We start from the raw sequence: 15,024 nt of genomic DNA on the forward strand, positions 1-15,024 counted from the left end.
GAAAGCCTCGCAGAGCTCCCTGCCCGGGCGACGGGGACAGCCTGCTCCTGCCTCTGGGGCAGGCGGGCCAGGATGCTTCCGGCTCACCCCCAACCCTCCCCGCACACGCTCCCCCGCGCGGAGGTGCCCCCCGACCCCAGCTCAGGGCCACGGCCTGCTCACCGCGTGGAAGCACGCACGCGCTGTGGCCCGCTCAGCATTTAAGATCTCGTATACACATCACACAGGAGTGTCATCAATCTGCTTACCTCCTCCACTCAAGTGGGCTTATTCTGTAGTTTTAAACTACAGTAGGCCCCCGGTATCCGCTGTGTCTCTTTCTGTGGTCCATTGGATAACAAACCGGGAGAGGCGAAACCATGCATAAAGCTGGGACTGTCTCAGGGTTCCGTACTTCCTGCGGTTTCAGGCATCCGCTGGGGGTCTTGGAACATATCCCCCTACGATCAGTGGGGACTACTGTATATTATGCTTTAAAGCCATTTGAAGGAAAGGGCTCAGCAGAGAGAAAGTACTTTTAACTATTGGGTCTTAAGCCATCGGATATCCCCAAAACCTGGCACCAACCTGGCACACAGTAGACATTTCAGGAAAGAATGAATGAATGAATGAGGGAATGAACGAGGGAATGAATGACCCAACCCAGGCCCCTCCTGTGCACTGGGCTGTGACTCTGCAAGGGAAGAAGCAGCTCCTGTTCATCTCTGTTTTCCTGCCCCTTCACGCCCACACTGCACTTGGAATCAGCACGCCTGAGCCAAATCCTGGCCCTGGCTACCGACAGGGTTCAGGGCACCCTTCCCCCCTCAGCCTCAGTTTGTTCATCTGTCAATGGAGTGGTGATGATACTGTACAATATATGATATATAGAAATATATTCCATCAGGGAGGCGAATAAAGTGGGAGCCCAATGTCTGGCAGGGGCAAGTCCTCACTCGGGACCCCTTGGCTGTTGTTATCAGGAGGAAGGCACATGCTCACGTTATTCATCAGCTTCCCAACAAGGACAGTCAGAGGCACTGTAAATAAACTTTATGTGCATTACTACTCACCCAACAGACTGTTATGGGTATTGAGCAAGAGACTATCTGTAAGGCAGTCCAAACCCAGGATGGAAAGACTGCATTTTGAGGAAACCACACTGATTTCTGCCTCTCCCTAATCTCTGATTTCAGTATTGCCCAGATGTCACGTCCTTCTTTTTTTTTCTTTCTTCCTTCCTTCTTTCTTTTTCTTGCTTTCTTTTTTGTTTGTTTGTTTTCCTTCCTTCCTTCCTTCTTTTTTCCTGTTGCTGTGCCAGGAAAAAGAAAATAAAAAGCACGCTGAGGGGCAGGGATGTCAGGGAAGTGATTTTGACCTTTTACACAGCTCTCCAGAGTGGAGCTCTGTAAGAAAGGCCCCAGGAGAACTTACCACGTGATGCCACCAGTATCCCCAGCAAGACAGTCAGCCCTTAAGCCCCATTCCAAGTCCAAAATCATGATTTGGGTGGAGAGCCAAGATCAAAACAGCCAAGATCAAACTGCTATCGGCCTACGAAGCCGCCAGTCTTTTCTGCAACCACAGCTGGGGAGACCCGTTCTTCTTCTTGTGAAGGGGGGGAATATATTAATTTTCACTTCTTTGTGATCTCTCCCTTCTCTGCCTTCTGAGGGTTCTCCTCCGGAAGAATCCATTGTTGTGCTGTCTCTGAGGAAGGAGTAACTGAGAAAGTGGGAGGAAATGGCACAAGGCTAAATGCTGAGCAGGCCTGAGAGACCTGTGGGGATCCTGAGCAGGTGGGGAGGGTATGAGAACCAAGGCCAGGGCAAGAGGAAAGGAGGGGGGAGGAAGCGTGCGCAGCAAACCGCATCTAAGGGAGCAGAATCCACGGTAGGAGCATCTCATGATGACATGAGGGCCCTGATGCTCAACGGCAGCTCAGACCCGGAGAACTCCTGGGGGAAAGGTGCTCCATCAGCCAAGGGAATGCAGGCTTTTCACATGGATCCAGGCCCCTCTGGGCAGGCTCTGTGAATACGCCAACTCTGACAGTTTCTCCTAACCAGAAGAACCAGGCTTTTATGAAAGGAAGGTCACGTATCCCTTCCCTGTGAATTGCCTGTTTCTGCAACCCCTCAAGTCCTACTGAAGAGGTGAGAATAAACCCCTATTGAGAGGCCCTGAAGAGCTTCCACTGGGGAAACCTGCAGCATCGCCACCTCTATCCCCCCTTAAAGCACATTCCTGAGATGCTCCAGGCTCTCATTCCACTATGCTTATTCAATGCCCAGCCTGGGGAACTGATTACCGAAGTGGACCTCGGTTTTAGTCCACCAGTCTCTCATCTGGTGACTCCATGTGCTTCTGGGGGAACCGCCAATCACGGTACCCCCATTGCCCTGAGTAGGGACACATGTGACCTACATCTGGCTGGTTATCATGCCCCAGGCCTCAGGTTAGTCAGTGACCCTGGAAGGAGCACATGACCCAAGCCAGACCAGTCAGAATCTTTCTCCAGCATGGAGGTGTGTATATATATAAAATACACACATTTTTGAATACGCATTGGGTCAAAAATCCTCTTTACTCTGGGTCTTTAAAGTGAGATGATGTAAGCCTGGAGCCATGTGTTCCTGACCTCCCTGGCAGCATGGAGGAAATCTATCCGCAAGAGCAAATGATGCAGCCAACTGCATACAGGAGATAATAGTCCTGTAGACATTTGAGTTTTTCCAGGGCCTCATTACAGTTTAACTTTTAGACAGCCAATTACAAGAAACTTCTTCCTAGTTAGTTTTTTTTTATTAATTATTAAGCTAATTAGAGTTGGACTTTTCTTTGGCAAACTGTTCACGGTCATCAAAGGCAAGAATGTCAATGCACCAGAGACATGCCAGTTTGCTCAACGTCTCCCCACCCACACATAACCACTTTTCCCACGCTGGTCCTTCCTTCCCCCCAGCTTTTGCTCTTCGTATCACATCAACTTGTGAGTTTGTGTGTTCGTGTGTTCAATTTTACACAATAGCTCCAACAGCACAGCATTCTCCAGCATTATGTTCATCAGATACTAGCTCAGTATCGTTCTGCAGGACAGAGAAAGCTGACTCACCCCTACCACATTAACACTGCTGCCTTTGACACAAGTTTTCATCCCCTTAGAGATCCTATTTGCTTTGCCAAGCCCAAATGTACTTCACAGATCTTCCCACAGTGAAGAACAAAGAAAGAAAAAACACAAGTAACATGGTGCTGTGATCTTTATTTCATTAAATGACCTTAAAACTAAGAAACAGAAACATGCTTTCAATATACTAATAGCATAATCTAACCCATTGCACTTTTTTAAAAAAGTATAGTAAATTTTAAAGCCATTCAACAAGGGTCTAGGGGAAAGAAAGTGCTTTGAACAAATCTTTTTTTTAAGAAGAATCTGACAGGAAAATGTGTATATGCTCAAAATTAATATGAACTCCTTTAAGGCTTAGGTCCATGACAGCATTTATTCATCGAAGTTGGAAAACTTTGGGAATCAAATGCAACCTTCCCTTGGTCATAAGAACACTACATTTAAATTTTAGTTCTGGCACGTGAAATTCCTTTCCCAGGAAGAACAATTTCTTCTAAAATCTTTCTGCCCTTAGATCTGTCTTGAAAGTCCCTGGCAAGGGATATTTTGTCACTCATTTTCAAAGTTAAGATCCTCTCCTTCCTTTTTGTTCATTTTTATTTATGGTTTAAGGTTTTCTGTGCATGAAAGATTTAGAGGTTCAAGTCAGTGCTGAATTTTGCTTTTTAAAAGAAAAACTTTCAAAATAGTTGTTTTTGTTTTAATCCTAATTACACCTATTAGTAAATAGGATATTTTGTACATCCATTTTTCAGAGAAGGCACTAGGACTTCCTAATTTTGCAAAACATTTTCACGGAGCTTAGATAATCCTCTAAAGGCATCCTTATTATTCTGAACACCATACGCTCTCAGCAATTGTATCTGGCAATAGACCACCTATGCTGAACCTCAGGCAAAAGCCGTCCGCTTGCCGCAGACATTACTGAATTGCACTTTCCCACCCCTCCAAGCAGTCTCTCTCGCTGTGGTCTCTGAACCACCTGCAATGCTGTTTTGTTTGTTTGTTTTGCGATGCTGTTTTTAAAAGTGGTTATTCCAGACCCAGACTCAGACCCACTGAGGCAATCCCTGGGTATAAACCTAGGAAGTTGAATTTGTTTAAACATGCCTCCCAGGGGTAAGTTTTATGCACTTCAGGACAGATGAGAACCACTATCCAAAACACAGCTACAACATGGCTTTACTGAAGGAAAACTATTCAACTGCAAATGGTCTCTTACAAATGGGCTTCTGAATGTCATTTTAAAACACCACCTACACAAACAGTTTGTATTTTAGTAACTGAAGTTTGTCTTCGTTACACCTGACTACAATTTTGTTGGATCGAAAGGTAAGCCGCAATGATGCAGCCCAAGTTGGCAACCTTAGATGGCAGCCATCCTAAATAATCCTAAATTACATTTCAATAGTTCTAAGGGGACAAAATAGTTTCATGAAGATGTCCATGTAAGTTACATTACTTTAAAAAAAATACTCTAGGGAAAAATAAAACTGTTTTTTAATCACTTTTAACTGGACCTAAATCAACTACTTATACACACATACATACATACTCATCCAAACTCACTCTATCCAAGACACCGTTTTCATAAGCCAGGTGTAACGCTGGGTATGATCTGTTAAAAGAAACGCGCTGCCAGTACAAGGCAGTTTGTCTGTTTGCTCACCTAAAGCATTTTGCTTCATGAAAGAGAAGAAAAGAAAGACCAGGTAAAACAAAAACAATACAATACACGCAGGCAACTCTACCAAGTATGAAACAGCTGTTACTACATAAACTTCCACAGGACAAGCAGCTTTCTTGATGTACTGATAAAATAAGGTATGACTCTGAGAATATCCTATCATCATATATGATAGTTTTCCCTCATCTTGTCTACACACCAATCTAGAAAGATTTCTCAGTGAAAAAAAATCGAAATTTTGATTCTACTACTTTTACTTAGAAGCTAACTGGAAGTATTAAAAAAAAAAAACTGAAAAACTTAACATTTAACCTCTCCTAAAATGAATTTTTCATAGAAAATTCTGAAAACCTTTTATATATTAATAGGAATGTGCCCCATAGACTGTTAGGAATGTGCAAATTAAACATGCTTGCCTGGAAAGGCAGGAGAGGCAGAGCAACAAACACCAGGCAAAAACTTACAGTCCTAAGTAACGTCCTGACCCACAAACTGATGGCTGAGAGAAAGTAAGGGGTAAAAGACCTATTTATAACCAGCAATGAGAATGTGCCTTTTATTGGAAAAACTGACATAAAATCATCATTTTCTGTTTAAAAAAAAAAAAGCCAAGAAAACTCATAAAAATCCTCACTGAGAAAACTTTATAAACAATTTCCAGAGGCAGAATAAGTTAACTAATAAAGACAAAAAAAATAAGGCTTCCCCAGGGGAATTAAACAGTTATTCCTTTAAGATCAAAACAGAAATGGTGAATTTAAACAGTAACTAAATTCTGAGATTTCATTAAATCATACATTATCACATATTTTTTATTTTAAAAAATCTGATATTTTAGTATTAAAATAAATTTTAAACACAGCAGCCTTTTCTCAACCATTAAAAGTAGGGTAATTCTAGACAATTTTTCTGAAATCTATAAATGTGCTTATTATACAAATGCATTAAATGCTAAGTATCTCAATATCTGTAAGGCCTTTAGCAAATAAGTATGAACCTTCAGGGAGATGAGAGGCCACCTGAAGATGCACCAAAATTTCAAAACTAAGCTTTTAATTTATTAATAATAAAGCTAAGTGTCTCTGATATGCAAGTAAACAGTTTTTAGAACAAGCTGGAATTTTTCTAAATTTTAACCGCTACTGAATGAAACAGCAAGGGCTTCAGGGCAAGATGATATGTAAATATGAAAAAATATATAAAACACTTGGAATTAATTCAAAACTTAAAAAATACTTAAGTGGTAAAGTATTAAAATAGTCAAGAAAAATATTCTTTGACAGATTACAGGCTAAAAGAGACTTTTTCCACCTTTCATTCATACTTCACCTATATAGAATTTACTCTCAGAATTTGCCTAAACCTCCCACCCTCCCTCCCACAACAAAAATTAAATTATCTTAAGAATTAAGGCTCACATACTTGAATGTTTATATAAATACTTGCAGGCAAGTTTTATGAAGTTTTACAATCTACAATTCATCGTTATAAATCAAAGGAAAAGGCAACTGATAAATTTATCACATGACCAAGGTAAATAAAGAAGAATTCTTAGATACTTCTGGATATTATATGTCCATATTTGTGTGGGACTTTGGTCCTTACTAAGCCAAAGCTATTTTAAAGCTACCAGACTAGTCATGTATAAAGTTACATAAAGCATGACTCACTAAATAAAACTGGTTTTAGCTCCATTATTAAAAATATTAGTGAATAGGATAATGCAAATAAACATTGTAGATAAAGACCTGATTTACTGCTAAGCCACATGAAACAGGACATCAATTAAAGGCAGTATGTTTGGTAAATGTCTTTCCTCTAATCCTTGATAAAGTTCTGTTCTCATGCATAACTCTAAAAAACAAAAACTCTCAAATGACAACTGTGTGTGAGTTATATATAATATACATATGTATATAAACCTACAATCAGTGAATCTGACCAAGGCACAAGTTCAAATGACTTATCAGAGGTCACATGGTTCATTTAAACTCAAGTTTTTTCCTTAAAGTATTAAGCTCATTCCATTTATTATGAGCTGCTCTGGCTTTTCAAGGCATGTTTGCCTCTTTTCTGGCAAGAAGCTATAGGAATGAAAGAAAGCAAAAAAAAAAAAGACCCCAGAATATGTTCTAACAAAACTGCCAGCCTATCAGGAAACAGACCTTAAATTTCAGTGTATGGTAGATTTAAATATGATATAATTTTTCCATACTGTGTGGCAAACATAATTCTCAAATATTATAGACTTTAAAAGTGTAATGGCATCATTTTTAGTCAGTCTTTAGTTTTGAAGCTTTTGCAAGTTTTGTAAACTTTAAAAAACTCAAAAGAGTAAAGTACAAAAGAACTGACAATTCACCAAAACAGCACCTTTCATGCGGTTATTCTCAATTCCCTCCCTATTATGTCCTCAAAAGCATGGATTCAATCTTAAAAGGCACTAAGTGGCACATAAAGGACTTAAAACTGCATTTGCATTTTTTCTTTTAGCTTTTTCCCCCATAAAGTGCACAAAGCAGAGAGTAATAAGAGAACAGACACAGGCTTGGATCTACACCAGCAAGAAAAAGAAATGCTTCCAAGAGAAATGGAAGTGTGTTTAACAATGGGAAACCACAGGAAAGGTCTGTTCATTTATTAGTGCCGTGTTTCATTTCAGCTCTTCCCAGATGGTCCCAGGTCTGCGTTCCTCGGGAGCTGGACCTGTGGCCACGGCAGAAGCCCAGAAATCAGAAGGGGCTGGCCAGGTTCTTGTTGGATCCTTTTGTTAAGATGCTACTGAGCTTTTTTATTCTCAGGTGGTCTCCCAACAACTGCATCCTTCACAGCAGCATGAGTGGAATTACCAATGTGAGAAGTGGCCTGCAAAAGTCCATTTATTCAACATGTCAGTTAATAAAATACAGCACAGCATCAAAAGTGTAAGCCTATGAGACAAACTTTCAAAAATCTGTCTACGTTGTCAGTATGTTATAGAAAATAAGGGAATGAAAATATCAAACTGTACACTTTAAGTATATGCAGTTTATTGTATGTCAATTGTATCGCAATAAAATTTCTTAAAAAAAATAAAATTGTTAAGGTTTAGCTTATGATTTAAAAAAAAAAAGAAAAAAGAAAAATAAGGGAATGAAAATGCAGGGCAGGGGTCAGGGAACCTGTGACAGCTAGCTAACTCCCCACAGAGTCCGTCAGCTGAGCCTCTGCTATGTTACTAGAGTGGGGTGGGCAGCTCTCCGGGCTTTACCACAAGCTTCTAACTTCACTGATCTGCTCCTGCTACTCAGAAAAAGAAAGCCGAGTCTCAAGGATCTAAAAACCTGGAGATCATGTCAATGTCAAAGCCACTGGCTTTTTGGATGATTTAAGTGAAAGAGATGCCACCCATTTGTAGCTCTCAAAACAGAACATTTTGTTAAGTTCGTATTTTTCAATGCTTGTGACTTTCAGCAAGGCAAACTAACCTTAGATGGAGGAGAGAATCACACAGCAATTATGTCTGATGAACACATAGTTAAGTTTCCCGTGAAGAACACAAAATATGTAAGTTGGAAATTTTTTTGCATTAAAGAGCAGTTTTTAGGCAGGGAAACAAAATATTACAAATAAACATTAATATCCTAAAGAAGGATAATAAAACATAAGGCCTATCGGGGAAAAAAAAAATGGCCAGGGGAAGTTTCTCATACCTTCTTTCACGACTGAACTCTTCCAAACGGAGCTATTTTATAATAAAAGCACAAATATCAGTCCATTATCAACCATCAGCCTCCTCAGCTGGCACCACTTACCTGCTCTAATACATACGCTGCCCCGGAATCGATAGCGCTGCCCAGCTCGCGATACTGACCAGAGTACCTGATGTAGCCCCAGGTGAGAAGTGCTATTAACAGCAGTCCAACCATACAGTTGAACAGCTGGGCCACCACCTCAAGACCAATAAAGCCAGTGAGGCCTGAGGCTATGTACAAAGCCACAATGCCTGTGAAGAGCACTGCGGGGGTTCGGAAGGTGCCGAAGACGTTCTTGCTACCATTGTGCTTGCAGAAGTTCTCATAGAGCTCCTGGATCTCCTCCTCCAGCTCCTGCTGGTAACGAAGGCTAAAATCCTTCCCACCCATCTTTTTTATCTTCTTAAAATGGTCCAGAGCAAGTTGTTTGAACTCACAGTGCTTCTCCTCTAGAATGTCTGGAGACAAATAAGGTTTGTCTCCTCCACAAACCTAAAAAGGATAAAGACATAACGTGAAGGGTAAAGAACACTTCAAAACCAAGTGCCAAATAAAACAAGTGAAAACACAGAAAAGCTTAGAATATTTGAAGATGTTAGAAATTAACTTTAAAATGATGACTAAGGCCAATAAAGGTGTAGGTTCAATTCCTCTGAAAAGCGCACTTAGTAACCAGGGCAATACTGATCAGGGAGAGCAGTGGCCCTGTAAGAAAGCTTTGCTCAGAAAGGGTCATAATTAAAAGACCCTAATAACCAGGATGACCTCAATGTTGCCTCATCACCATAAGATACACTAAACAGGATCAGGTTTGGACTTCTGAAGTCAGCAACAGTGCCCTGGTCACAGATACTGCAGAATAAGACATCTGCCGAACATACCTCTTCCATGTTGTTATAATAAACGTCCTTGGCAGAGGCTGCAGCTGCTAAATTGTTGGCTTCAGCGGTGGCCTTTTAAGAAAGAAAAGCAGAGACTATGAATCCTTTCTCTTTTAATATTCTTCCACAAGTAACCAAGTAGAAATTTTCTCTCATCCTATTCCCCATCCCTCCTTCTTTATTATTCTTCTGCTATTTTTTCAGATTTCCATATAGCCCAATTTATGAAATAAAATACACCTTTTCTGCCAAATTTTCGGCCCAAAAATGTTCTCATACATAAGAATCTTTATCATAAAATTAAATCTCTGAAAATATTTCCTTTGCTTCAATTTTACATGTTAAGAAATACATGTAATCAGAAAAGAAGAGAAAAAATTTATCTTTACAATATCAATCCCACGCTCTAGCTCCCTTTGTGTAAATGTTTTGCTACTAAAGAAATAAAGATTTGGCAATAAATGGCCTTATCTTCAGCACATGAAAGTCAGAAATTATATGCTTCAACAAAATGACATCTTCAAAACATCAAAATGTTGAAAATAAAACTAGTTGAAAATTAAAAACCTATTTAGTAAACAGTAAATATTTTGACATAGTAGGACATGTTCTATGAAAATAGACAACAGGTAACAGGACAATGATTTGTCTAACAGAACTGGGTATGTTTAACCTGGGAGTAATAAAACACTGTTTTCCACTGTATGTTTGGAGGAAGACCAGGCCCAGCGAGAAGCCATTCTAACTTCATCACCATGAATACAGACAAGAAAAACGGAAGGCAGTCCCACTGCTGGAAAAAGTGCTAAACGTTCACAGACCTTGGCATAATGAAAAGGGAGACCAACAGCATCCTCTTCCTAAAGGATTCTGCTTAATGTATACGGGTCAACTCAAGTAATCGAAGGGTATCGTTTAGGACGCCAAAGAACTGCTTACCTGAAGCATGGATTTGGGGTGAGGCAGATCTTCTCCTTGGTAAATTTTAATATATGCCTTAGAAAATAAACATTAAAACAATTATGAAAAATGCCATTCTGTCATATTGAACTGGGCTTTAATTTTTAGAAACAGTGACCATACACATTTTCCTAAAGACCTAGATCAACACCCAAGAATTAGCAAAAACACAGCACACCTCTGAGTGCATGTTAGCATTTTTTAGTTAACTAAAAATGTTCTCAAAGCAGCACGAGCCTACCAAGGCTAGGACTCCCACCAGACGCCCCATGCACACCGGCCTCACCACTACCTGTGGGCAGAGTGACCATCCGCCTTGAGGCAGTCGTGTCACAGCTAGGTGCCGTCTCCTCCTACTCACAGCAACTTCCTAACCACCTCCTGTCCACACCATCTTCCTTGAGGAACAATCTTCCTTTAGCCACAGTAATTACTCCTCTAAGAGAGGGCAAACAACATCCATTTGGTTCTTGGACCGAGGCTGCCACCCAGTGGCCCACTCCTGGAAGGACACTGGAGTCTCTGAAAAGGCCTCTCACCATCTCCCCTGTGAAACCTCCCCAAGCTTTAAGATATTGAAACCACGTTAGTTCATAACCTAGAGCAGTTTTACCAACAGTCAAACATTTTAATAATTAAAGCCCACATTTACCTTAAAATACTCCAATAGCCCCCGACAGGTGACTTTTGAGCCATTGATCTCCTTTTCCATTAAGTTAGCTGGGTTTAGTACATATGGAATCAGTGTCTGTAACTGCTCTTTGAATTCACTGGCAATATCTGTTCACAGAACCAAGAAAAAGGCAACAATAAGCCAAAGAGATTTATTCAACCAAGGGGAGCAAGAAACACAACCTTCACAGTCTATGTAGTTGTTCTAACATTTTTTTTCAACATTATATCTTTTTAAAATTTATTTATCTTTTGGAGTTGATTTATGGGTTTTATTTATTTATTTATTTTTCGCTGCGTTTGGGTCTTTTTGGTGCACGTGTGCTTTTCTCTAGTTGTGGCAAGTGGGGGCTACTCTTCGTGGTAGTGTGCAGTCTTCTCAGTGTGCTGGCTTCTCTTGTTGCGAAACGTGGGCCCTAGAGGACACAGGCTTCAGTAGTTGCGGCGTGCAGGTTCAGTAGTTGCGGCGTGCAGGTTCAGTAGTTGCAGCTCATAGGCTTAGCTGCTCCGTGACATCTTCCTGGATCAGGGATAGAATCCATGTCCCCTGCATTGGCAGGCGGATTCTTAACCACTGAGCACCAGGAAGTCCCAGTTGTTCTAACATTTGCTAGCTGAAAGAGAGGGGCAGGGGTCCCAGGCTGCGAGTCTGACACTTTCTGACAATGACCAGGTTGCTGACTGGTCTCTGTTCTCATGTACCTGTACTGTCTCCTTTCCTTCTGCAGTACTACATCCTCTCTAATTCAGAATAGAACATGCAAAATACCCCATTCTGGGAGATTCAGTCTACATTCAACAAATTTTACTTTTTAAAGAATTTCAGGGCTTCACTGGTGGCAGTGGTTAAGAATCCGCCTGCCAATGCAGGGCACATGGGTTTGATCCCTGGTCCAGGAAGATCCCATATGCCTCAGAGCAACTATGCCTGTGCACCACAACTACTGAGCCTGTGCTCTAGACCCCATAAGCCTGAACTACTGAGCCTATGTGCCACAACTACTGAAGCCTGCGTGCCTAGAGCCCATGCTCCACAACCAGAGAAGCCACAGCAATGAGAAACCCTCACACCACAACGAAGAGTAGCCCCCACTCAACACAACTAGAGACAGCCCGTGCGCAGCAACAAAGACCCAAAAATAAATAAGTAAATAATAAAAAATAAATCTTTAAAAGAAAGAAAAAAAAAGAATTTCACTAACAAGCCTTCAAGAAAATCAATTATCAATCCCTCAGTTTCTCCCAGGACAGGCCTTTCCTGCTCCCTCACTCCTCCACTTAAATTCATTAGATTTCACTATTCATCCATTTGATTTATTTTTGTTCATTTTTTAATGTTAAAGGAAGTAAAAGCATCTGAACTTCTTCATATTTATTTTCTATTATCTTCTCAGAGAGGTCCTCTGGCTACCCCAAAGAGAAATGACTACTGTCTCAGGAAAGGTGACAGCTTTTTTCCAGTTTCTACAAAGAGCCCATAGAGGGTTCACGAAAACCATTAAATGGAGTTCTTTCCTCAAAGTGAGACCTCGCTGGCCCAACTATGAAAATGCAAGGAATCTGATTTACATGATCTAACATCTTCCTAGCTTTCCAACTAATTCCAACTATCCACTGAAAAGAAAGTAGATGGGAACCCACATCAAGGTAGGAACTCTTTTATACTCCATAACCCAAATTTACAAACTTGAGACATTCTTATTTATTCATTCAACACTTTTGGGCACCTGTTTGTGGCAGGCATTGTTGTAAGAGTTGGGGATAGCACAGTGAATAAAACAAAAGTGGTTTCTAAAGTTTTCCAAATACAAATATCACCATAAAAATCCCATAGAAAAAACTTCAGGTTGCTTTTCTTTCCTTGTCTTATATAAGGTCTTCTAAGAGAAATCACCAGGTATGTGACAACAACGTAGACTCCTGGAAAACATTCAAAACTATTTTTCAAAAAACAGGGACTTCCCTAGTTGTGCAGTGGTTAAGAATCCACCTGCCAATATAGGGGACATGGGTTTGAGCCCTGGCCCGGGAAGATCCCACATGCCGTAGAGCAACTAAGCCTCTGTGCCACAATCACTGAGCCTGCACTCTAGAGCCCATGAGCCACAACTACTGAACCTATGTGCTGCAACTACTGAAGCCCACACATCTAGAGCCCGTGCTCTGCAACAAGAGAAGCCACTGCAATGAGTAGCCCCTGCTTGCCACAATTAGTGAAAGCCTGCAAGCAGCAACAAAGACCCAACACAGCCAATAAATAAATAAATTTATTAAAAAAAAATTAAGCTGGATCCTGAAATGGGGCTGGAATGGTCCCAGGTGGGTAAGCTCCTAGCTCCCCAAAGGAGCAAACACAGATCTCTGGAGGAAGAAAGAGACCTGAATAACATACCAAAGAGCAGCACAGAGAGATCTGATGATGGGAAATAAGGAAGAAAACTAAGATGTGGAAGACAGAATAAGATTATTTAAATACGTCTAAGTGGAGTCCTGGGAAATGAAGGGGAGTTAATTAGAGGCAATAAGAGAAGGGATGATGGCTGAGAACTCTCTAGATCTGATGAAATACATGAATCCACAGCTTCAAAAACCACAGTATGTAACAAGCAGGTTAAAAAGAAAGAAATACACACGTAACAGTAAAGCTATCACAAGGCAAAGACCTTCTGAAAGAAGAAAAATGTTTCCAGAAGGAAGGTCTGCAGGACAAGAAGGTGAACAATGAAATTATTAAAAAAAGGTAAGAAAAGCTAAACAAACATTATCTTACGTAATAATAATGACAGTTAACTGATGAGCTTAAAAAGAAGACAGAACTGAAACACTAGTTGGGAGGAAGGTAATCAGAGGTAAACTGTTCTGAAGCTCTGTACTGTTCAGGGAGATTAAGTTATTACATGAGATTTTTCTCTAAATAGTAACATATACGTCTCATCACTGATTTCCATCCCAACTTAAATAACTAATCAATCATAAAATCTCTTCACATCAAAAAAGTTTTTAAAGTTTTTTAATGTCCTAAGTAAATCGGTACCAATCTCCACCTAAATACCTTAATTCTATAGTCTTCTCAGGATGGTGTCAAAATATGGCCTATAGCAATTTTAAAAAGGGATGGATCCCTATATTACACATTGATTAGTGGCTTAACATTTGATAAAGGTGACATTTCAACCAGTGGGGGAAAACTGGACTGTTCAACAAATAGTATTGAGACAAACAGGTACCCATTCAGAAAATAAGCTGGATCCAAACTGGATCGTAAATTATAATGTGAAAAATGGAACCATAAAATTTCAAGAAAAAAAAGTGGGACAATTTCTTTATAACCTTGGAGTGAAAAACACAGTGTACGTAATATGCTATCCTGTGTATATTTATCTTTGCTTTGCATATACTAAAAGAAACTCTGGAAGCCTACAAAAACGGAAGAGATTACTTCTTAATCCTTTCTGGGATTTTAAATAAGTGAGTGCATTACCTATCCGGAAAAAAAAACTCCTTTTATGGTTTCAACGTTCGTCACACTGAAAGACTGAGAGCTTCAGCAGTATTTCACACAAGAAGCGCCAGGATCTAGACACCATGGATTGTATTATCCACGGCTTTACCCAGACTTAATAGACCCTCAGCTATTAATGCTTCTATGAAGGCTGTACCAAAACATGAGTTTTAGACTCAGAATAGATAAGAACTGTCTCACGACTGAGACAATCTCAATATCTCATGATGTCCAGGAAGACTGCTCCCTACAATCTCTTCTGTTTAATTTCTAGCTAAACAACTCAGTAGTTACTTATTAGGTCCCTCTGCTCTAGTAGAAAGGAAGACGGTTTTCTTTATGGTGATAACAGTCATCCTGTGTCTGTTGAAAAGGAGTCTCAAAAATGAGCTCATCTCCTAGCTAACTGTTGTAGGAGGCAGCAGCTTAGCACTAATTATACCAAAACTAAGATTGTGTTTGGCAGGTGTTCACCT

At 40.4% G+C, this 15,024-nt stretch overlaps 1 protein-coding gene across 1 annotated transcript in view; it reads right to left on the minus strand.

The window, feature by feature from the left end:
• Positions 1 to 3,227: 3,227 nt before the first annotated feature.
• ATL3 (atlastin GTPase 3) overlaps positions 3,228 to 15,024 on the minus strand; it is a 42,900-nt gene continuing 31,103 nt past the window's right edge. The window contains exons 9-13 of the mRNA XM_057726474.1: positions 11,027 to 11,154; positions 10,354 to 10,410; positions 9,415 to 9,486; positions 8,594 to 9,025; positions 3,228 to 7,664 (exon numbers count right to left, since the gene is read on the minus strand). Of these exons, the coding sequence (XP_057582457.1) occupies positions 7,578 to 7,664; positions 8,594 to 9,025; positions 9,415 to 9,486; positions 10,354 to 10,410; positions 11,027 to 11,154 (776 nt within the window). The 3' untranslated portion in view covers positions 3,228 to 7,577. The remainder of the gene's footprint in view (positions 7,665 to 8,593; positions 9,026 to 9,414; positions 9,487 to 10,353; positions 10,411 to 11,026; positions 11,155 to 15,024) is intronic.

This window comes from Hippopotamus amphibius, chromosome 3 (assembly GCF_030028045.1).
Source record: "Hippopotamus amphibius kiboko isolate mHipAmp2 chromosome 3, mHipAmp2.hap2, whole genome shotgun sequence".
Classification (NCBI taxonomy): Eukaryota; Metazoa; Chordata; class Mammalia; order Artiodactyla; family Hippopotamidae; genus Hippopotamus; species Hippopotamus amphibius.